General features: G+C 39.4%; 3 protein-coding genes across 4 annotated transcripts in view; all 3 read right to left on the reverse strand.

Annotated features, from left to right (window-relative positions):
• Positions 1–438: 438 nt before the first annotated feature.
• On the reverse strand, positions 439–6,644 carry LOC146388555 (cytochrome P450 2K1-like). Its single transcript, XM_084925920.1, has 9 exons — positions 6,379–6,644; positions 6,060–6,222; positions 4,708–4,857; positions 4,358–4,518; positions 3,000–3,179; positions 2,767–2,908; positions 2,206–2,390; positions 1,956–2,097; positions 439–1,881 (listed from the first exon to the last, which is right to left on the reverse strand). Exons 1-9 carry the CDS (start codon positions 6,586–6,588, stop codon positions 1,694–1,696), a joined length of 1,521 nt encoding a protein of 506 aa, XP_084782046.1. The 5' UTR covers positions 6,589–6,644; the 3' UTR covers positions 439–1,693.
• Positions 6,645–8,872: 2,228 nt separating this feature from the next.
• Positions 8,873–16,610, reverse strand: LOC146388556 (cytochrome P450 2K1-like). The gene is made up of 9 exons (XM_084925933.1): positions 16,410–16,610; positions 16,143–16,305; positions 15,205–15,354; positions 14,897–15,057; positions 13,639–13,818; positions 13,406–13,547; positions 11,347–11,531; positions 11,099–11,240; positions 8,873–11,008 (listed from the first exon to the last, which is right to left on the reverse strand). Exons 1-9 carry the CDS (start codon positions 16,608–16,610, stop codon positions 10,821–10,823), a joined length of 1,512 nt encoding a protein of 503 aa, XP_084782059.1. The 3' UTR covers positions 8,873–10,820.
• A 1,543-nt stretch (positions 16,611–18,153) lies between these two features.
• abca3b (ATP-binding cassette, sub-family A (ABC1), member 3b) overlaps positions 18,154–24,564 on the reverse strand; it is a 31,047-nt gene continuing 24,636 nt past the window's right edge. For both annotated transcript variants that reach the window (XM_084925917.1, XM_084925918.1), the window contains exons 23-31: positions 24,307–24,465; positions 24,012–24,184; positions 22,461–22,589; positions 22,150–22,344; positions 21,857–22,044; positions 21,591–21,761; positions 21,298–21,494; positions 20,692–20,765; positions 18,154–20,071 (exon numbers count right to left, since the gene is read on the reverse strand). In XM_084925917.1, coding sequence (XP_084782043.1) covers positions 19,940–20,071; positions 20,692–20,765; positions 21,298–21,494; positions 21,591–21,761; positions 21,857–22,044; positions 22,150–22,344; positions 22,461–22,589; positions 24,012–24,184; positions 24,307–24,465 — 1,418 coding nt within the window. In that variant the 3' untranslated portion in view covers positions 18,154–19,939. The remainder of the gene's footprint in view (positions 20,072–20,691; positions 20,766–21,297; positions 21,495–21,590; positions 21,762–21,856; positions 22,045–22,149; positions 22,345–22,460; positions 22,590–24,011; positions 24,185–24,306; positions 24,466–24,564) is intronic.

The following is a 24,564-nucleotide window of genomic DNA, read 5'->3' on the forward strand; positions in this document are numbered from 1 at the left end:
CAACTAATGTGGTTAAGGATGTTACCTGGGTATTAACTACTAAACATAGACACGGCATAGGTAAATTAAAAAAAAGAAATTAAAAGGTTGCACCAATGGAAAAGGTAAAGCCTTTAATAAATTACTGTCTAAAAACCAAAACAAAACAAATTCAAACTAAAGTCTGGTCAACCATAAATCTGACTGTTAATGGCTTGGACTGTAAGTGTTCATTATAGAGCTCAGTTTCCTCCACAACTTTGGTTGTTGCTCTAAAATAGCTGGCTAAGCAGATTTAAATATTGAATAAATTAGAGTACAATGTAAAAATACCTATCTAAACCTCATCCAACATGCTGTATTTTTACATGCCATTTGTAGTATCTTCACTGTTTTGGTAAAAGTGTGTCTTCTTTATGTTCATGTGTTTCACTGCGTGCAAAAAGCAAACTGAAAAGCTAAAGACTTTAGTTTATTGCCATTTTAGATCCGTTATTGAAAATGCACAATTACAAATGTATCTGCGGAAAACAACATTTTTCACAATTCTCCTGCAATTGAAAGAATAACCCTCTAACAAATTACTCTCTAAAAAATAACAGTGAAAAACAAAAATACTGATATGATCTGTTAATCATTCAAACAAAGTTCTGGTTGGTAATCAAAAATTTGAATGACTCCACTCATTCTGTCCATTATACTTTGATTTTACTTGTTAGAAGTGACTGACATCGGTCGGCCTGCCCGTGATGTTGTGTTCTCGGAATTTCGAGGGTTAATCACCACCTGGGACGAGGGTTATTGGAGGACACGGGGTGTTTATTCTCTACTCGGGCACGGACGAAAAGAAGAGGAGAAAACCACCCACTCAACTTTCATTGTACCTGGATCAGCTGTTCGCTGTTTTTACCACTTTGTAAATAAACCACACTGTTTATCTGTAAGGAGCTCTGCTGTCGAGTCCACTCTTTCTCCTCTTTCTCTGTTCTTAAAGAGCAGTGTGTTCTTCACTTTTCACAGTACAACAAACTAACCTGTTTATCCTGCACTAACCTACAGCAAGGAAATACAGCAGCTGGACCTTTAGCTAGCAACACACTTTGAGACAAACTGCACACAAACACTTTGTGTGTTTGTGATGTTTGTTGAGCTGAGAGGAAAGTTGCACTGGAAATTAACTGACACTTAAAAACAATCACTTTTAATCCCTGACTTTGACACATGTCATCTTTTTTTTATCCACTGGTGATTAATAAACAAACAAAGGTCCGCAGTCTCCAGAAGTTGATTCTGTTTATCTGGAAGTAGCGTTTTCAGTGGGAGAAACGTTTCATCTCTCATCCAAGTGACTTCTTCAGTGTCAGCTGACTGCAGGTTTCCCCAATCTTATAAACAGTACATTTGCATAATGACTGAAACCAGCCCAGTGAAGGAACAATGGGCTGGGAGGTCCACAGTGACGAGATAATAACGAGATAATGACTCCCCCCAAATGCGTTATAGCCAAAGTAATGAGCCTGTTTTGAAAACATAATAAGTAGAAAGTACAGATATTTGCTTGAAACTGTAGGGAGTAAAACTAAAAAGTAGTCAGAAAAATCTGTTCCCTTGACAGCTGCCTTTGCCTGTTGTTCAGAATGCTGACATCTGTTTGATGCTATTGCTTATGCTATTGTCACAAGTAAATGCTATAATGTCAAGTTCCATGTGTCTCTCACTGGCGACTGACAGCACACAGCATATGAGATGAAGGAGGGGTGGTGAATCCCACAGCTGGTGTGAGATCCAGTTCATCCTCTGTGATTCCAGGTGGAGGAGTGAAACGAAAGCGCTGAATGAGGGAGGTGAAGAAGAGGAAGAGCTCCATCTTAGCCAGACCTTCTCCGAGACACACCCTGCGACCTGCAAGAGCAGTTTACACTCATTTAAATCCAATCACGTCTGTGGAAGTGTACATTTTATCAAAGTTGTCACACCTGCAGAAAAGGGCATGAAGGCATCTCTCCTGACAAATTGACCCTTTTTGTCCAGAAAATGTGAAGGGTTAAAAGTGTGTGGGCTCTCCCATTCACTCTCATCATACAGGACAGAGGTGAGAAGGGGAAACACAATAGTTCCCTGTGGGAAACCAAGAAGATTTCTCATGTAGATGTATATCTACAGAACCAGTTCAGGTTATCAGAAGTGAATCAAGATGTTAAAATATATTTAGGTACAGCAGCTGACCTTTTTGATAAAGTATTCCTTGAAGGTGACATCTTGGCTAGTTTGGTGAGGAAGAGACATGGGAGCAATATTCGCCAGTCTCTGAGTCTCGTGAATGACTGCATCAGTGTACGACAGGTTTTTCCGGTCATCTACACAAACTTGTCGGCTTCCTACTACCCGGCTCAGCTCCTCGTGGACCTGCTCTGCAGAGACAAATGAAAGAAACGCATTTGTCCACATTAGTTTTAACAGATCAGCTAAAATGTGTAAAAAGAAAAAAAAATCCAAAATATACACAGAATATTGTTATGGTGTACATGTTTGCATCTGACATGTGTATTTATTTACCACTGACTGGTAGTAACAAAGACAAAACTCCTAATTTTTTGCCTTTTCTCTCTGATATCACATGCTGAAATGTCAGTACGCCCATAACTGAAGTCCTTGGTCTTGTACCCCAACAGGACACTGAAGTCTATATATTTATGTGTTATTACCATACATAATGCACCATGTAGTATTTCTAATCATGCACATCCCTTTTGAGGTGAGACTTGCATGTCTTGTCCAGTTCCTTACCCTGTATGTGTGGGTATTTAGCCATTAACAGCAAACCCCATCTCAGTGTGGCTGCTGTGGTGTCAGTGCCAGCAGCAAAAAGGTTGTTTACTGTGACTGTCAAGTTCTCCTCATTGTAGTGAGTATCCAAAACACAGGAGTCCTAAAAGAAGTAACACTCACATTGCGTATTGCTATCAAACCTAAAGTGTAAATAATGATATCATAATTTAAAAAAACACATATTGTCTTACTTCTTCTTTCTGTTTCAGAATCAGAAAACAGTCCACAAGCCCTCGGCACAGTCCGGGCTCCAGAGTCTCTTTCAGATGCTTAATTAAATTCTTTATATCTCTGACAGCCATCTCAACATTTTTTAACACCACCTGGCGATTTTTTATCCAACTGAACAGCCGGGGAAACATGTTAAAAAGCTGTGGAAAAAACAGTAAAACAAAGCTTATTCCAAGTAAATACACGTAATTATCAGAAATAAAATTAAATACACTTTACTTTGTCATATGACACAGTTTACATACTTAAAAATGTCAATACAGTATTATTACACAATTTTTCACTAAATCCTGGTTTTCATTTTTGTGAAAGCACCAATGACTTAACTTATTTCAGAATTTCTCTCACAGAAATCATTGAAATCACAATTAACAAAGTTACTGTTGCTGTGCATCTAAAGATATCTAATATTTTCAGGTAGCGTTACCATGTATTCTCTTAATGACTGTGAGTGCATATTGTGTCATATATACATTTTATTGTATCTCATGATTAAAAATTACTCTCTTTGGCTCAATGAGCAACAAACAAATTTATAAAATAAGAAGAAAAAAGATTGTGAAAAAGCAAACAGTCAGATTTCCAATGCACCACAGAGCCACATTTGCTAACGGCAGCGCTACAGCTTTGGCTCTATCCTGTTGTGGTGGGGTGTGGTCTGCGGGGCAGCCTGTGTGTAGAACAGCAACCGTGAGAGTTTAAAAAGCATAAAAATAACGTCGGCTCTGCTTTGGTTCTTTTACAGTGGTTCTGAAACCCGGGGGGGGGGACACGGCAGACCCAGGACTGGTGTTGGGGGCCAGCAAGGGAAGGAGCTGGCCCAAATGGTGGCCGAGCACATGGCCAAACAGCGGGAGCAGCAAGAAGAACTCCAGGATCGAATCGAGCGTAGGATGGATTGAGAACCTGGCAGCTCAGATCTGGTCCCGGCCACCACCGCCGCCACCCCCACTGGCGTTCCCCGAAGGCGTGGAAGTGGCGGAGGTCCTGACTGTTCCAGTGCCCGTCGTCAAGGGTGGGAGCGGCTGGTGCCTGGCAGCCTTATACGTGTAGTAGACATCAGGTCATGAGGCCTGTTTGTTGTTGCTAATTTAAGCTGCTTTTATAAGATTTTATAGTCTCACAGGATGTTCTACTTCCATATATGAATGTATGTGATTGTCATCAAATCTGAATCAGCATGAAAACGGATGCTGATTGCTGTTAAAGCTGTAACAGTATCAATTTATACCTCGATCCTGTGCACAGTGGTAATATTAGTGGATTTTAATCTTTTGTGTAATTTATTTTAAAAACAGCGTCAAGTCAAAAAGCCAACCTGGACTGATGCAGAACCTGAGACACATATGGTTTGATTGGCTCGCTTCACCATGTTCTTGAATACAGGGTCACCGTAGTCAAATCTGCTTCCGTACACAATAGAGGAGATAATGTTGGCTGTTGCGTAAGTTATTGGAAGAGCTGTATCAAAAGCAATTCCTGTAAATTGACACACAAGGGGGGGGAAAAAAATCTAAAATAAATAAATTCATACACGGGCTAACAGAAATGCACAAAATTTAGAGGTGTGCTAATTTTTTTTAAAAATCCTTTAAGTTGAAGTTCAGGGTTCAAAACTGCTTCAGCACACAATGTCATCACTTACATGTACACACACTATCGTCATACCTTTATGCTCTTCAATCACTTGAATCAGATAACCACACTCCTCCAGGATTTTATCCTGAGAAAGTCTTTTGCCCATCCCAAAGTTTTTGAGGGTGGTGAGGGCAAAACGTCTCAGCTCTTTCCACGATTCTCCATTTGCAAACAAAATTCCTACAAAACATAAGGTATAATGCATGTCTGCTCCAGCCTAGCAGCCAGAGCCTGACATTCATCAGTTCAGCAGAGGCACAAATGAACAATCAGGCTTGTAGCACAGACCTTTGTCTGTTTCAGCAGTAGTCTCTGTGACAGAGTTCTCAATTTTGCATTCATGCCTTAACTCAAATAAAGAACTGACAGTATGTGTTTCATGTAATTTTGTATTTCAGCATGTACTTCTCGGGCTCCACAGCTGAGGTCCTACTTTATCATATTTATCATTTCAAAGTTTGTTTGTTTTTTCCTGTGTTAATTCTCTTTCACATCACCAATCGGGTACGAGGTCAGATGACTGCTATCGTTATCAACTCAATATGTCAGTCCAGGATTTCCCAATCATGTGCTGATTATTTCAAACATGGATAAGTCTGAAGACAGCAGAGTGACGACTTTTACAAAGCAAGAAAAAAAGATAATTACAAAATAAATATAAAGCATCAAACCACCTCAACCAAGCACTGATTCTGAGTTGGATAAGCAAGGGAAAGTGACTTTAGTTGGTTATATAACATGCTAATGTGTGTTAAATGTAAAATCCACAAAGTAGAACATTGATAAAGGATTTGCTGTTGAGCGATCTGTCAGGTCAGTGAGAGTGAAGGAGGCTGTTGCTCAATCTGATCTTAACCAAGCAAAACAGCAAAGATCAGAGCAAAAAAAGAAAAGAAAATCAGCATTTCTTCAAAAAGAAAATCATCTGTTTTTAAGGTTTTCAACCATAATTCTACGGGTCTTTAATTTTTTATTTCAGAGTCATTTTATCACTTTTGATCTGGCGTTTCCATCTGTGTCATTGGTGAAATGTTATTATAAGCCAACTATCAACTGAACTCAAAGTACAACACAATGTTGTCACAAACAGCAGAACTTACTCTCATGGCAGACATCAAGAACAAAGGAATATGCACCACTAAACCTTTAAAATATTATTTTGAAATATTATTTTTCTGATTGAAAAGAAACCTGGACTTCATGATATTGGTCAGCTGTTGCAAAACATGAGGAAACATGCTGTTAATTGTCTAGCCTGTTTCTGTCATGTTTTCTTATATCTCTAGTGATCACAAATAACAAAACCTGCAATTTCCCTGGGCTAACACAGATTTATGAACATGAAATTAAACTTAATAAACCACAATATAAAAGAATCATACCATGACCTCGGTTTATATCATTAAGTATCGGGGAGATGTTGCGCTCTCCAAACTCCTCTGCATAGTTGACCAGTGCCTCTCTGACTGTCTCATATCCAGCCAGGACCACGACTTTGTTGGTTCCAAAGTAAAGAGTAAATACAGAGCCATATTCCTTTGAAAGCTGGAAGAATCATTCAAAAAAATAATAATTAAATAGCATGTTACGTTCCCCTAACATTTCACAGGAGACCCTGCTAGGGCCATAACATAGCATTAAGTATTGTAATATGTTTAAACTGGCTTCTTTTGATTCAGATCTTGAGAAGAGTTACCTTACCTCACACAGAGTTTTGTGGGGTCTGTTAAGATCTAATTGCAACAGGTTACCAAGCAGGGGCAGAGGTCTCGGTCCTGGGGGTTCATTTCTTTTTTCCTTAGAGATGAAAATGATAGCAACAAGATAAAGTACAAGCAGGAGAACAACGGCTCCCAGCATTGTGGTTGGACTGAACAAAATGAAAAAGATAAAATCCCCAAAATGTTCCATTTGCTCTGATGTTGATGGTTCTCCTCTGTGCTGTCCTTGCAGGTAACACACTTTGCTTTGTGCCAGACTGCAGGGTGGGGGGGGGTTGACTGGCTTTGCAAAAAGTAAACACTGCATGGAAGACAGTTAACTCACTCGACACCGTTTACTAAAATCAGGCTGTTTTCCAGTGGCTGATAAAAAGGCCAGGAAGGCTATCAGACACTCTGATGTCAATAAATAACTCTCCAAAATCACCTGGATTATCAGGTATACTCTTAAGTATTTGCTAAACAAATAACTTGCATTATTGAAATGGGCACATTTTAAGGCAAGTATAATATAAGTAAAGTAGCCAAAATAAAAAAGTTAAGAGACTGTAGATTATTGGAAATGATAACACCTTTAATAAATTACAGTCTAAGCAAAGAGTTACATAAAGCAGGAATGTATGTCAGGGTTATGAAAGCAAGACCCAAATGCAGGACTTCCTGTAGAGTACAATGTGTTTATTTACAGGGAATAAAATGACAACAAGTGCAACAATCTTCCGCGTGTGTTTCTCTCTTCGTGTGCTCGCTCCCGTGCATGACTTCTCCAGTGTTCGTGGTGGTTGTCCTTTTCCTTTCAGTAACTATGAACAACATGCTCCACTTCCTCCACTCGTTTCCGCAACACTTTGGATATAAACACACTGCCGTTAAAGACACGCAATCCCCTCCACTCGAAACACTATCACACAGTAGCTGGGAACTGAATGATTTCTCACAACGATCCAGCATCGAGTGAAGCTCAGCTCGTCTGTTAAGTAGCTCTTCAGATCAGGCTGATCAGTAACAGGTGAGTTTCATTCACTTTCAGGTGTGGCTGGCTTAACGGCAGGAAACTCTGCGGGCCTGACGTCTCCAGAAACCCCGGACACCGCTGTACACACACACACACCCATCAACTCACAAGTGGAAATGAGGGACGGTGAGTGTTGTGTTGGGCTCTTGAATAAAACTCCCGCTCAAGCGATAACGTGGAGCAACAGCAATCTTTCTATATTACAGCTTACTGTCGTGCTGTTTTACATGCCACCCATTTCCTGTTTAGTGGGTAAGTACTGCCGCCTAGTGGCGCATGATGTACATCAATATAGATTACACCACAGTGAGCAAACACATTCATGGCCACGGCAGGTCATCAGGCAGGGACTGCAGACCATGACAATATACTGAGCTGATTACTTTTTCTTTTTTTCTTTTTTTTTAACACAAATTCAAATTCTTTTGGGCTTATCAACCCTAAATCTGAACCTTAATGGCTTGGACTGTGAGTGTTCATTATAGAGCTCAGTTTCCTCCACAACTTTGGTTGTTGCACTAAAATAGCTGGCTAAGCAGATTTAAAGATTATATAAATAAGAGTACAATATAAGAATACCTATATGATCTAAAGCTTGATCCAACATGCTGTATTTTTACATGCCTTTTGTAATATCTGCACTCTTTTGGTAAAAGTGTGTCTTCTGTATATTCATGATATGTTTAACCGCATGCAAAAACCACACTGAAAATCTAAAGACTTTAGTTTGTTGCAACTGAAAGAATAAACCTCTAACAAATTACTCTCTTAAAATAACAGTGAAAAACAAAAACAGTGACATGATGCACAAATACATTTTGCCGTGTTAATCACTTAGTAAAAAAGCACACATTCAAACAAAGTTCTGGTCGGTGATGAAAACTTTGAATGACAGAACTCATTCTGTGTATTATAATCTCCTTTTACTTGCTAAAAGTGACTGAAATAAAGGGTTCCCTTGTAGAGGTGGTAAAAGTACAGAATTTTGTACTTAAGTAGAAATACTACTGCTAAAAAAAAACTCCAGTAAAAACTGAATTACTGATTCAACTTCTTTACTCAAGTAAAATTAAAAAAAAACAAATACAGGCTCTGAAATGTACTCAAAGTATGAAAGTAAAAATAGCTCTTTGGAGGATTTTTCTATTTCTGTCCAAAGCTGACTGAACCTTGTGCTATATTAACATAATGACAAAATAATATCAGTAGATGGAAAACTTTAACATTTTTTTAGTCCAATTATAGAAAAATATTTTCTGTTACCTAGATTGTTTTTCTAAACAGGAAAATGTGTGCAGTCGGGTGTTAATGTGGGATTCAGCAGGTTGGAGAACCCTAAAATTGGTTGCAATACCTCAGTGTGTGGAAAACAATCATAACTCACAATTGGCACGTCTGCTGTGGCAGACGGTGAGGAGTGGAGAAAGATTGGACCCAAACGCAGACACTGATCACGGACTTGAATTGAGAGTAAGCCTTTATTACGGCAGAGCAGAATACAAACAAAAGCAAAAGGTGGCAATGAGTAAGCTAGCAAAACCTAAACTGGGAGAAACCTAAAAAAAAACAAGAATAAGGACACTAAAGCCCTGCAACATAGGAAATGCAGTTTGCAGACATGAGGGAATGAGACAGAGGAGGAGAAATCACAGGGAGAAATCACACACAACGAGACCGAGGAAATAAAACTGAAAACACTAACATAGCACACGAGACTGTAAAAGTGAAACAACAAACAGGAAACAGGCACAGAGGCACAGACTTGACACTGAAACCAGGAAAAACACAGACATGAAAACTCGATCAGACGTGAAACAAGGAGCACAGGGGAAGCACATAGACAGACATCAAGAGACAAGAAACTAAATAACAATGAAATCAAAGACTATTAATAATTCAAAACACAAAACACTGGATCACTGACCCAGGACTGTGACAACAATAATTGGTGCACAGTGGCACAGTGAGATTGTCTAAGTGTACAGGCTGTGATAGCTGCTCTTTGTGGATGTGCACAACTGAATTCAACCAGATGTCAGCAGATGTGTCATAAGTTGTCCTGGCTGATTTCCTCTACACTGACAGTACACTGTTTATCCTGGCTTTTTTCAGATGGTATAAAGTTGGAAGGTGGAATTCGGTGAATGGATCTCAGCATCATCAGCTAAAATTCAGATGACTCTTACGCTTGATGTAACCCAACTGTGACCATGAAACCACAGCCACTGTGCACCAGTCACACACTGTTCCTAAAGAGCAGTGTGTTCTTCACTTTTCACAGTCAAACAAACTAACCTGTTTATCCTGCACTAACCTACAGCAAGGTTTTCATGCAACCTTTAGATAACAAAGTTAGTCTACCTCAGTTTGTTTCACAGCGTGTTTCACAACATGAAAAAGCATAATGTCACATGTACAAATGTACAACATCTGATTTAAAAACATCATGACTTCCATGTAAGCTTTAAATTTCCAGTTTATCAGATACCGCTGAGCAGTCGTTACCTTTGAATCTAACCTCTCTTCTTCCTCTCCTGTCCTGTCTTTCTTATCTTTCTCCATCTCTGAGTGAAGTTGGCTCTCTTTCTGTTCTCTCCCTGTGAAATACAGCAGCTGGACCTTTAGCTAGCAACACACTTTGAAACAAACTGCACACAAACACTTTGTGTGTTTGTGATGTTTGTTGAGCTGAGAGGAAAGTTGCATTGGAAATTAACTGACACTTAAAAACAGGGTGGCTGTAGCTCAGGTGGCAGAGCAGATCAGCCACTGATCAGAAGATCGGTGGTTCGATCCCAGGCTGCCTCCTGGCTGCATGCCAAATATTCTTGGGCAAGATACTAACCCCATGTTTGCCTACTGGTGGTGGTCAGAGGGCCCGGTGGCGCCAGTGTCCAGCAGCCTCGCCTCTGTCAGTGCACCCCAGGGCAGCTGTGGCTACAACGTAGCTTGCCAGTGTGTGAATGGGTGAATGACTGAATGTAGAGTAAAGCGCTTTGGGGTCCTTAGGGACTGAATAAAGCACTATACAAATGCAGGCCATTTACCATTTAAAAACAATCACTTTTAATCCCTGACTTTGACACATGTCGTCTTTTTTTTTTTATCCACTGGTGATTAATAAACAAACAAAGGTCCGCAGTGACGAGATAATAACTCCCCCCGAATGCATTACAGCCAAAGTAATGAGCCTGTTTTGAAAACGTAGTAAGTAGAAAGTACAGATATTTGTTTGAAACTGTAGGGAGTAAAACTAAAAAGTAGTCAGAAAAATCAGTTTCCTTGACATCTGCCTTTGTCTGTTGTTCAGAATGCTGACATCTGTTTCCTGTTGGGTTAGGATGATAAAAACAATGTTTATGCTATTGTCACAAGTAAATGCTATAATGTCAAGTTCCATGTGTCTCTCACTGGCGACTGACAGCACACAGCATATGAGATGAAGGAGGGGTGGTGAATCCCACAGCTGGTGTGAGATCCAGTTCATCCTCTGTGATTCCAGGTGGAGGAGTGAAACGAAAGCGCTGAATGAGGGAGGTGAAGAAGAGGAAGAGCTCCATCTTAGCCAGACCTTCTCCGAGACACATCCTGCGACCTGCAAATGCAAAGAGTTTACACTTATTTAAACGAATTATGTCTGCGCTAGTGAGAATTTTCTCAAAAAAGCCTGACAAAGTTGTCATACCTGCAGAAAAGGGCATGAAGGCATCTCTCCTGACAAATTGACCCTTTTTGTCCAGAAAATGTGAAGGGTTAAAAGTGTGTGGGCTCTCCCATTCACTCTCATCATACAGGACAGAGGTGAGAAGGGGAAACACAATAGTTCCCTGTAGGAAACAGAAGATTTCTCATGTAGATGTATATCTACAGAACCAGTTCAGGTTATCAGAAGTGAATCAAGATGTTAAAATATATTTAGGTACAGCAGCTGACTTTTTTGATAAAGTATTCCTTGAAGGTGACATCTTGGCTAGTTTGGTGAGGAACAGACATGGGGACAATATTCGCCAGTCTCTGAGTCTCGTGAATGACTGCATCAGTGTACGACAGTTTTTTCCGGTCATCTACACAAACTTGTCGGCTTCCTACTACCCGGCTCAGCTCCTCGTGGACCTGCTCTGCAGAGACAAAATAATGAAACAAATTTGTCCACATTAGTTTTAACAGATCTGCTAAAATGTGTAAAAAAATAATAATCTAAAATTATACACAGAATATTGTTATGGTGCACATTGTTTGCATATGAAATGCTGTGTATTTATTTACCACTGACTGGTAGTGGTGGTGGTTTTTTTGCCTTTTCCCTCTGATATCACATGCTGAAATGTCAGTAAACCCATAACTGAAGTCATTGGTCTTGTAGCCCAACAGGACACTGAACTCTATATACGTATTTATGTGTTATCACCTTATATAAATATCAACTATGTGTGTTGGAAAGGCTGTCGACTGTGTTCGAGAGCCCCCTTGTGGCGAGAGAGTTGAACTATTGAGAACATGGTCCAGAGCATGTAGGTTAAGCTAACACATAGCAAGAGGCACCTTGTAAACTGACTTAACAGTGGACGTCTAGGCATAGTGTGAGTTGTGTGCGTCTCTAAAGAACTGTGAGTAGACATCATGATTGAATCCTTATTATAATCAGCATTCTGTATATGTTTTGTTTACAGACCACACATATGGGCTCAAACTGTGGGCATAAATATTTTGTACTCTTAAATCAAATGTGTAGTTGTGAACTGAGTTTTGTAAGTGTGTAAAAAAATATTTACACAGTTACAAATTTTTTTGTTAAGGTCTGGTTACAACGGTGGCCCTGAGAGGCCAAACGGACTGCAACTTACACCAGCAATAAGATATACGTTGCAAAAGCACACAAAACACAACGGAAATAGGAAAAAAGAAAACAGAAATACGAAAAACAACAACGGAAATAGGAAAAAAGAAAACAGAAATAGGAAAAAACACAAGGGAAGTGTTTCTGGGGAGACAACCTGACGGACCAGTTGCAGGAACCGAAAAAATGGTAGGTGTGTTTTATCATGATTCATATAATACTGCTGACGTATTTTCAGACTAATAGTTAGGCTAACACACTTACCTCTCATCTTTTCTTTCCTCACAAAACCGATAGATCCTTCACTTCTTTTAAGTGTCTCCCAGCGCAATTCTTAGCATATTTTGGTTCCTGCAACTGGTCCGTCGGGTTATTGTCTCCCCAGAAACACTTCCCTTGTGCTTTTGGAAATCAGTTTTTTCCTATTTCCGTTGTCGTTTTTCCTATTTCCGTTATTTTTTGTCTGCTTTTGCAGCGTTTTTCTTGTTGCTGGTGTTTTCTTAAGTTGCAGTCCGTTTGGCCTCTCAGGCCCACCGTAGAGGTTACAGATACAAAGCAAAAAAACTGCATATTAAACTCTACACTCAAGTTCCCTGGCTATGTGTGACTTTCAACTTACAAGTACGAATTTTGTCCCAATTTTTCCGCCTTTCACCTGATTGGTCAATGTCATGTCAATCATAAATTTAACAATCCAGTCAGAGAATAGTTGGGTTTGGCTGGCAGAGGGGTGCTTTACTGAGCTTCAGGTCCTGGAAGGGTAATACAGTTTGAAGCTGGAGGATCTCTATATGAATATCCTAAGCTAGGTCCCTTAACTTTTGGTAGCTACTGAAAGGATAAAGTTGTGCTATACCAGAAATACCATTATTACTTTAGTATTGAGCCCATACACACAGACCCCACCTACGAGTTGTACACCACCCCTGTAAGCCTGTGGTTGCATCACCGTGCTGTTGTGTTAAAGAATAACAGTAATAAGGAATAACCTTATTTGTGCGTCCTGTGTGTTCTGACCGACACCCCAAGGTGAACACCATTGTTATTCAACCAACGCCTATACAGTCCTGGGTGAAACCCAAATTAACAGTGTGGTATTTCTTATCACCCACATTCTTTTGAGGTGAGACTTGCATGTCTTGTCCAGTTCCTTACCCTGTATGTGTGGGTATTTAGCCATTAACAGCAAACCCCATCTCAGTGTGGCTGCTGTGGTGTCAGTGCCAGCAGCAAACAGGTTGCTCACTGTGAATGTCAAGTTCTCCTCATTGTAGTGAGTATCCAAAACACAGGAGTCCTAAGAGAAGTAACATTCACATTGCTTATTGCTATCAAACCTAAAGTGTAAATAATGATATCATAATTTAAAAAAACACATATTGTCTTACTTCTTCTTTCTGTTTCAGAATCAGAAAACAGTCCACAAGCCCTCGGCACAGTCCGGGCTCCAGAGTCTCTTTCAGATGCTTAATTAAATTCTTTATATCTCTGACATTCATGTCAACATTTTTTAACATCACCTGGCGGTTTTTTATCCAACCGAACAGCCGAGGAAACGTGTTAAAAAGCTGCAGGGGGAAAAAAAAAAACTTAAACAAAGCTTATTCCAAGTAAATAAACTGAATTATTAGAAATAAAATTAAATAAATTTTACTTTGTCATATGACACATGTTATAGTTTAAATATTAAAAAAAAGATTAAAGTCCACACATTATTATTACACATTGTTTCACTAAATCCTGGTTTTCATTTTTATGAAAGCAGCGATGACTTGACCTATTTTAAAATTCCCCTCACAGAAATAATTTAAATCAAAATTAACAAAGTTACTGTTGCTGTGCATCTAAAGATATCTGATATTTTCAAGTAGCTTTACCACCTAATTTCTTAATGACTATCAGTGCATATTGTGTCATATATACATTTTATTGTATCTCATGATTAAGAATTACTGCCTTTGCATCAATGAGCATTAATAACAATAATAAAAAAAAGCTTGTGAAAAAGCAAATAGTCAGATTTCCAATGCACCAGATAGAGCCAGATTTGCTAATGGCAGCGCTACAGCTTTGGCTCTAGCCTGTGTTTCTTCACTGAATGTTTAGAGCCTTGTTATTGTAGGGAGTTGTGTATGCCTTCCAGAGAGCCATATCGATGGGGACTTTAGCCCCTGGGATCCCTGTTCAGCCAGGCAGGTCACGAGGTGGAGGCCAGACAACAATCAGCAAAGTCAGATAAGACAGACATGACATGAGATGGATCAGTTATCAGGCCATCCTAACTCCCCGAAAAGCCTTCAGTTGCAAGCATATTTCTCCCATATTCACTTGTCTTCACTGACTTCCTGTTAAATCCAAAGTTGAATTTAAAATCCTTTCACTTACAATCAGTCAAGCCCAGTCTAATCTTATAGACCTCATAGGACCACATAGCACTGCTGGTTTACTTGTGGGACCTAGGGTATTCAAAAGTAGAATGGGAGCCTAAGATACGAAGCACGTAGTAAACATCAGGTCATGAGGTCTGTTTGTTGTTGCTAATTTAATTTATAAGATTTTAGTCTCACAGAATTTTCTACTTCCATATATGAATGTATGTGATCGTGGCTAACTTCACCAACTCATCGAATCTGTCAAAAAGCCAACCTGGACTGATGCAGAACCTGAGACACATATGGTTTGATTGGCTCGCTTCACCATGTTTTTGAATACAGGGTCACCGTAGTCAAATCTGCTTCCGTACACAATAGAGGAGATAATGTTGGCTGTTGCATAATTTATTGGAAGAGCTGTATCAAAAGCATTTCCTGTAAAATTGATACACAAGAAAAAAAATCTAAAATAAATAAATCCATACATGGGCTAACAGACATGCACAATATAACATTTAGAGGTGTGCTAATTTTAAAAAATCATTTAAATTGCAGTTCATGGTTCATGTACTTTTGCCATACCTTTATGATCTTCAATCACTTGAATCAGATAGCCACACTCCTCCAGGATTTTATCCTGAGTAAGTCTTTTGCCCATCCCAAAGTCTTTGAGGGTGGTGAGGGCAAAACGTCTCAGCTCTTTCCATGATTCTCCGTTTGCAAATAAAATTCCTACAAAACATAAAATCCTTTATTTTAAAAACTCAATTAACTGATTTTTATGAGATGGAAATAGAAACATGCTGACAAGGCTTAAACCACCATTAAGGAAGGGCTGAAAACAATGAGTATTTTTAAATTTTTTAACTTTTGAAGTAGTTTTTGTTTTTGAATATATCACATTTTGTACCCCCCAAAAAGTCAATTCTGTTCATCTGGATGTAGTGTTTTTACTACAGTACAGTACATTTGCATTTGTCTTTTTTTCCCTAAATAGTTAAAAATTGTACATGTGACTCTATTGTTCCTCTATTGTATTGAAATTAGCACCGCTGACTAAAAATGTCAGATTCATGATCATTGGTCAATGAACATTATTTATAAAGCTGGGGAATCTTGCAGTCAGCTGAGACTGTAGAAGTCACTTGGATGAGTGACAAAACGTTTATCCCACAGAAAACGCTGTCGAGATGAACAGGATCAACTTTTTGGGATTTCCTTACCTGGACGATTGAAGCAATTTCATAATAAAAGTGCTATATTGCATAGTTTGCTACACAAACAGGGTCACATACTCACGGAAGACATTCAACATTAAAGGAATATGTAGCACTAAACTTATATAAACTTTTTTTAAAATTCTGGATGGAGAGGAAACCTGTATTTCATGAAGTCATGTGAGTCACAGCAGCTATAAGTGCTGTTAGTTATTTCTAAGAAGCCAGGTATCATATGTTGACCGGACTATTTGTGATAGTAAAATGAAACAGAATAAATGGTATTATGAAAGAATTTCATACCATGACCTCTGTTCAGGTCCTTAAATATCGGGGAGACGTTGCGCTCTCCAAACTCCACTGCATAGTTAACCAGTGCCTCTCTGACTGCTTCGTACCCAGCCAAGACCACAACCTTGTTGGTTCCTAAATAAACTGTAAATACTGACCCATATGTCTTTGAAAGCTGAAAGAATAAAAATTAAGCAAAAGACAACTGAAATAGCATTAAATACATTGCAATCTTTCATTAAAGCTGCTCCTTTTGAACGAGAAGATGGCCTAATTTACCTCATGCAGAGTTTTGTAGGGTCTCTTGAGGTCAATTTGCAACAGGTTGCCTAGCAGAGGCAGAGGTCTCGGTCCTGGGGGTTCCTTCCCTCTTTCCTTAGAAATGTAACTGACAGATAGGAGATAAAGAACAAGCAAGAGAACAGCAGTAGCCAGCACGGTGGTGGAACTGGAGAAGTTAAAATCTACAAAAAGTGCCATCTCCGTCTGGTGTCAGTGGTTTTTCTCTGTGTTACTTATGTGAAAACTGCTAGAGCTTCCTTGTAGGGACTCCCATGATAGGTTTAGCAACCATGTTCCCGCCCCTGTGGTAATGCACAGGTGAGATGCATATCTCACCTGTGCATTAGGTAACTCCCCCAGCGATTTAATTACAGGAACTTGTTTTGCCAGAGCAAGTGAGAGCTGCCTCACCCTTCAAAAAGCCACAGCTATGTTTTTTTAGGGTCAGCAATGTTTCAGTTACCGGGTTGCTATTTATCACACAGAGACATGTAGAAAATTGAGGTCTGTTAGGCGCCACCTCTGTCCCCCGGGGCTCCACCTTGTTTATGCTCATGGTTGGAACATTTTAATCTGATTAAAAAAAATATATCGCTTGCTGTGTGATACAGCTCATCGTTCCTTTGGGATTAATAAAGTATGGTGATTCTGATTCTGATCTACTAAGTTTAGGGAGTGGAATTCTAATATTTAATTAGTTTGTCGCATAACAATAAGTAAGTAGCATATACATCCAAACAGTTCATGGGTGGCAGCTTGTTAATGAGGCTCATACAAATATGGTCACTAAAGGCTCCAGAAGACTAACCTGGTGGAGGTCAAAATGCTTACTTGGAAACTAAAGAAGGACCTTACAGTGGTCTCCATTATCCAAATTCTGCTGCATATATATATTCATTCCCCTATGAGCAATGTCATGTGACTCTCCAAACAGGCTGCTGGACATCAGGATGTGCAAACATTAAATTATAAATGTAGCAGGGAAGGAGTATTTCCAGGATTTCTGAAATGGGATGGAACAGGGTGAGCAAGAATGAGAATACGTAATCGGAAATAAAATCAACACAGAAAACAATAGGCATCATTTTCAGGCTCATGTGTTCTTGTGCTCTTTAATAATTTTAATTAGTTATATATTGTTGGGTAGTTTGAGTTATAACAATGCAATTAATCTAAAAAGAATTAAAAAAAAATAAAAACTTCAAAATAAATGGAACAAAGAGCAAAACATAGTAGCATAAAAGCTTGAAGTAGCATAAGATTTAAAAAAAAAAAAAAAGAAGAAGAAGAAAATACTTAAGTATGTACTTCATGAATACTCGATTACATTCCTACTGGTCTGTCCCTGCTCTCCTCCAGTGGTGTTGGGCATCGTAAAACACTCGAACACCTGGTGCTATCCACTCTATCTCACTCTAGCCTACCTCAGTTCTCCTGCTTCTCTGTGCAGGTATGCCATGATGTCCAGCTTTAGGTTGGCTTAGATTTACATAAACTCATTTCTAACATACATTTGTTTTGTGTGCATTTTGTTTTGGGGTTTTTTGTGGGGCCTAAAGGGAGAGTTAGCTTTCTGGGGATGATGTGGTTGCCCATCCTTGTCTGTCACAGTGTGGTTAATCCAAGAAGAGGTCAACAACAAAATAAACTCAAAACCCTTCACCACTTACCTCTGGTGGCAAAACCATTCAGGACAAATGCTGAGCAAACTGAAATATAAAAACAGGATCCCACACTGGGCTTTGCATCCTTTTGCATAGAGCATTATTTAATTTAAAAAGAGTAGCGATACATTTAGAGTTGACAAAGTCAGTCCCATGGCATGGTACAGTACAGTACAGTACACAATTACAATGATGTAAATTCCCTTTTTAAATTTGATACACCACATTTCAGCATTAAACATTCTTCAATATCAGCAGCGCAAACCTTTTAAATGTTTATCGTTTTTCTACTTGTCTAACAATGCTGTTATTTCAAGTCACACACATAATGAAAGAGGATTTGTGCAAATACACAGAAATTATAATGTAAAAACCTTTGAAAACCTCTAAGCAACACATCTGTGGGGGTTTTAGGAATGTCAGTCTCTTGTTTAGCATAAAGAAAGCACTGCGGATAATATCAAGCTGTTAATACAACTGTCAGAGAGCTTTTTGTGTGTAAGACGGTATACATTCATTTCATTTCTTGGAAGTGTTTCTTTGAGGACAGGAATGTCAAATAAAGGACTCTGTGTGGTTATCCCAGATTGTAACAGCAGGATACTGAGTAAGAATTCATTTTTGGAGACATTAAAAGTCTTCAGTCTGTTTTGCAGACTCTGGGATGAATCCAGGAAGTGTGCTCCCATTTTATCTGTCGCTGTCTTTACACATGCACAGGTGCAGCATGTGAAATGCACAGCTGATGGGAAAAAACAATAAAGGCATCAAAACACCTTAAAGGTCATTGCAGTCTCGGTGTTCTAGGCCAATTTTAATTGAAAGACTTTGAGTTTCACCAGAACAATGGCACGAGTAAAATCTCCAGCGTCACTTTGTGGGTTTTTTCTTTTTTATAAACAGCTTCGACGTAAGCACTGAAGCTGATATCCACATAGTAACACACTGTTCCTGTACTTTTGTTGGGCAGATAAAACTGAATAGTTACCTCACAGGAGCTGAAAATTGAGATGTACTAAATGCTCTAAGAAGAGACTAAATGTACCCTGTGGATTAATCCTCAGTCTGGACGGCCTTCTATTGTTCACTAGCAGCTCTCTACTCTCCCAGTTTCGTGCATTTTGCAAGTCCTATTTTAGGCATGCATCCATTAATGATTCCAAAACAGTCTTTAAATGAGTAAATGGTTTTAGTACCATGAACACATCGCATTATGTACATCTGGCAACAACATTAAGAGGCTCTTAAGGAAAAAAACAAAAACAGTCCTTCTTCATAAGGGCGACATAAAGAAACAGGAACCCTCACTTGTTAGATAAGGCTCAAAGGTGTGCGACAGTTACACAATCAAATCAACTGGAGTGGTCCGTTCTCTTGCAATGATTGACAGTCACCGAAATAAAGCACACATTTTTGAACACACACAGAAGTAATAAAAATCATAAATAACAAAATGACAGTCTGTACACTCAATTAAAACACACACACAAATAATCCCTGTCACACACATTTCATAGTAGTGGTAGTATCTACTGAGTGATGCAGTTTTCTTTGTTTCACCTCGCTAAAAAGAGTCAGTGTAATCGTGTCGTAATCAGAATCAGTTCTTCTACTTTTAAACAACAGCAAATGGCATGAGTGACCAAAGAAAGACACATCCGGGTGATACAATAAAAGAAATGCTGAAGTTGGTGTTTGCCACTGACCCGCAGAGTGTATGTTCGTGTTCAAGGTTAAAAACGGCGCTGGAGACGAACTGTGTTCTCCTCTCCACGCCTGGCGATGTAACCGAGGCAAGTCCCTGCGTAAGGACCGTGTGCACGTAGTGTAGGAAATGGGCGATGGGATGGACAGATTCTTCACCTAGTTCCTCTCGCTCTGTGTGCAGTGCTGAAACTGGGCAAAGCTAAGGAACACCTGCTCCAGTGATATCTGACTCACGCAGTAGTCTTCAATGTGGTATTTCTCTTTGGCTGCCTCCAAAGTGCCAAACACCTAGATGGGAGTTGAGAAAGAGAGGACATGGAAAAGTGAAGATCACATTTAATACCTTTAATTTGCACACAGTTAAGCAGACAAAAAAAAGAAATCTACTTTTTCATGCACATCCAAATACCGGTTAGCTTTTATATATACATTTTTTTTGTTTTTCAGTATTTTTCAAGGCATTTTGTGCACCATGTGTCACAGAAAGTTTGTATGTTAAAGTTATGATATGAATACAGACTTTAAAATTAAAACACGGCAATCAAGACGTGGAAAATGTCAAGTTGAAACCTTGATCAAGAGGACTAGAAAAAACTGACTTAAACAATGTAGTTACTATTTTGTCCAATAGAGGGAGATATAACACAGCACAAGTGCAGGGACTTATTTTCTTATTTGTGAGCGATCTACTTCAAAGTTCCTCACAGATGACTAAAAACAATAAATTAAAAAAAAAAAAAAGGACAAAAATAAATATAATTTCCATCATTTGTGCATTCATCTTTTTTTCTCTTATCCAGGGATAGGTCAGGGGTAAACGTAAGAAAATAGAACATAATACGATCAATTAAATCAATTAAAGTATAGACAAACAGATGCTGGGTAAAAGAACAAAAAAGTAACTGTACCTGTGCCCAGGTTAGTGTTTTGTCAGTCAAATGGTAATGCACCATTCCCTGGTGTTCATCCTTGAGCTGACTTCCTGTTGTGGAAGAAAACTGACAGTTAGATTTGCTTTGTTATTCTTTTACTTTGAAAATAATAGCTTAATCTGATGAGCTTATCGTCCCACTTGAGTGTTTCAGTAAACTGTAAATGTGCCGCTTGTGTGTTGTTTACCCTTTTGGAATATTTAGGTTTGACCGCATTGGTCAAATACAGACTCATTAAAAGGATTTAAAAGGCTTCACCACAAAGAAAAGGAACTTCATTGTATAGTTTATTAACAGTAAGGTCTTTGGATATTATGGCTTCTGTCTTTTGAGAAAGAGTAGCATACATTTTTGTTATTGGATATAGTCATAACACCACCAAGTGGCAGCAAACAGCTACAACAGGTAGAATTTCCTCAACATGCAATGCCATGCTTGAAGCTTAAGATATATATAATTATTTATGATCTTGGTATTTTCAATCCCTGAGAACTTACTTCTAGTAACTCACATTTTTTATGAGAAGTATTTATAGTTAGATTTAGAAATATTGAAACAACTCTTCCATCACGAGGCTCTGACCTGGGAAGGTGCTTTCAATGAAGTCTTTAAATAGCAGCAGGTCGCTGTCCTCCAGTTCAGCTTCTACATGGACTTTAGCCAGCAGCGTGTAGCCACTGCCAAACTTGCTCTTTAGATGTTGGGGACTCCCGAGGCACTTGAACTGACCGTTGACCATCACTGCCAGCCTGGTGCACAGGGCCTCACACTCCTCCATACTGATGAACGAACATATTGGTGGGAAAGTTAGGTAGGTGTAAGTTTAACGAGATAGAGCAAATGAGCTGCTATCTACCATATTCTTTAGCATGTACCTATGAGAAGTGATGATTATAGCCTTGCCAGACTCCCGTGTGCGTGTAACAGCGTCCCACAGCAGCCTCCTGGCAACGGGGTCCATCCCAGTCGAAGGTTCATCGAGGAAGATGACAGGAGGCCCACCAATCAGAGCCATTCCTGCGCTCAGCTTCCGCTTATTACCGCCGCTGCATATGTGCATTACGCCAGATTATTAGAAACACTTTTTCAAGCATTCTTCAGGATAACATGTGTATCCTCCCTCCACCAAAGAGCTACCTACCTGTAGCTGCGGACCAGTTTATCAGCATGAGGCTCCAACAGCAGCGAGCGCAGGACATTCTCCACGCAGCCAGACACGTACTTCTCTGGGATTCCTCTGAGCCGGGCGTACATACTCAGAGTTTCTCTTCCTGTCATGTGGTCCAATACTGCATCAAACTGAGGACAGTACCCTATGCGCTGCTGCACCTGTTATACAGAGATAAATCTTCTTTTTAAATATTTGTGTGTGTTGAAAGCAGTGTAGTTCGCCACTCTAGACTTTGTGGATTCTCCCATCTCCCTCCCTCTTACCTTCTTAATGTCTCTCCGGATGCTGTATCCATCAATGAAGGCATCTCCAGACGTAACGCTCTCATCGCCTGTCAACATCTTGAAAGTCGTGGTCTTTCCTGCTCCATTGAAGCCCAGCAGGCCGAAACACTCCCCTTTTCCTACAGCGAGAGACAGCCTGTCCACAGCCAGGAGACTCTCCCCGCTGCTGTACACCTGTGAAGAGGAGATAACAGTTTTACATGTATTTCAAAATTGGGACACTCAGTCCAAGTATTTAAAAAATAAGTCAAGACCTTTGCAAATAAGCAAAATACAGCTAAGCCACTTACTTTGCTGAGCTCCTGCAGAATGAGGGGGCTACCAACCATAGACTCTACTATCGGCTGGCACTCCAGAACCCGCTTCCTCTCATCGGCCACATCTCTGTCCTCTGGGAGCAGTGCTGTTGCCATAGATACCTAAAAAACACACCAAAAAATGATATGATATCCACCTGATATTAAAAGGAATCATACTGTACAGATAACAAGTCCGTTTTAGGTCAGTTACACTGCAGAAACATGTTTCAACTGATTCCCTTAAAAAGAGCATATAGGGTCTTAGGATTTGGTAAGTAGCTATTTTAGGAAACATTGTGCAGCTGTCTTTGCAGTGTGCATCGCTGACATGAGTGGGTCTGTGGGAAACACAACAAAACAATCATTTTAGAGCTGGACCTTCAGAATAACATGCCCATTAATAAAATACTGGCATTATAGAAGAGATGGACAATGGACACCTCGCCATGGTTTAATCTGACCTTTAGCTGAGTGACCTAAAAACAATCTGAAACTGAGCATTTAAAGCAGTCTGAAGCTATAGTTGATCAGTATGAGCAAAAACCCATAGTGGCCATAATTAATATATGCATTTATCATTGTAGCAGCGTAAATATGACAATTTGAGCACAGTCAGTGCTTTCTTACAACAAGCTTCATTCACGTGGCTTTGTCTATGCCTAAGCCCTTTCAATATCTGGCCCAAGGATTCTTTTTCAGGTAGGTTGGAGGAGCCATGTATCAAACTACCAAACTTCTAATTAGTAAAGGTCACGCTCTCTCTTCTGAGCCTCAGCTGCACCCAATACTAATAATATTATCTCCATGGACCACCACAATAGCCATGCATAGTGTCACAGTGCACCCTTGAGAAATTCCGCATGCGCACCACTACACAAATTCAAACGTAAGCATTAAATATTAAAAATAGAATGTTTTCTGCGATCATTAGTCATAACCCTGACCCGTATACTCAAACATGACATCTTTCAAAAGCCTTTTGTGTCCGACCAGCCTGACACCAGAGTTTACAGCCTTCCATTGCAAAGAAAAATCAGTTAATCTTCAACACGAGAAAAGAGAAAATGACCGAGATTGTGACTGTTTCACAAATGAAATAAATCATTTTTCTTACAATCACCTAATCACTTTTACTTCTAGTTTTAGCTCTGAGGTGTTTTCTTAAATTAGCAACACAAATGATAATTTCATATGCAATTTTTCAATGTCAAATAATCCCTAAAGTCCAACTGTTCAGCTTTGCATGGATTTTACAGCTCCAAATATTATGTCCTTGTGAGGATGAATGCAGAGGTGGTAATCCATTTTAGAACTACCAAGTGCCTCAAGGGTATCTATTCTGGTGAAGCAGATTAATATACTAATCAATATTTAATTCCTCCAAGACTCAAAACTGTTCCCTTGGAAAAAATAAAAAACACAATTCAAACTGACCGCATTTCAAATGCAACATAATATAGACCACACTAGTAGCAGAAATGTTTGCAAATTAACCATGAAGAAATATTTTAGTCTTTTTAAGCATCCTCTTAATTCATCTACCTTTTTGCTCCTCCTGAACAGTGAGGTGAAAAGTCTCCAGAGAGTGTGGATGCACTGCAGCTCGATTACAAACAGCAGAATGATGAAGACCACACCCTGCACGGAGAAGGCCACGAGAAATCGTCCCACCCCGGGCTCTGACATTGAGAAGTAGTTTTGCTGGTATGTGATGTCTACAAACAGAGAATCACCAGGTTATCTCTGCACTTCACAGGTAAACTTCTGTACTCGCGGCACAAATAAAATAACTTTTAAGAATAAAAATCAAGCGATTAATCTTTTAGGCAGTACTTACTATATTGCTTGCAGATTAATTCAGTCATAAAACTGGAGGTGCAAAACGAGATATATTCATAGTTCTGGTAGAACTGGCTGAAGGACATTCCCAGGCAGTAGTTTGGGAAGATCAGGAACACCTTATCCAGCAAGTGTGACATGTGCTGCAACTCCAACTCTAGACAGGAAATATTATAATAAAAATATATTTAACGGGATGGATTTATTTTTTAAGCATTCTTCATCTTTTTTCCCCACGAGGACCTAAACGAGTGTG

The sequence above is a fragment of the Perissodus microlepis genome, chromosome 4, assembly GCF_051167445.1.
Source record: "Perissodus microlepis isolate ML-2025 ecotype Zambia chromosome 4, ASM5116744v1, whole genome shotgun sequence".
In the NCBI taxonomy this organism is placed as follows: domain Eukaryota; kingdom Metazoa; phylum Chordata; class Actinopteri; order Cichliformes; family Cichlidae; genus Perissodus; species Perissodus microlepis.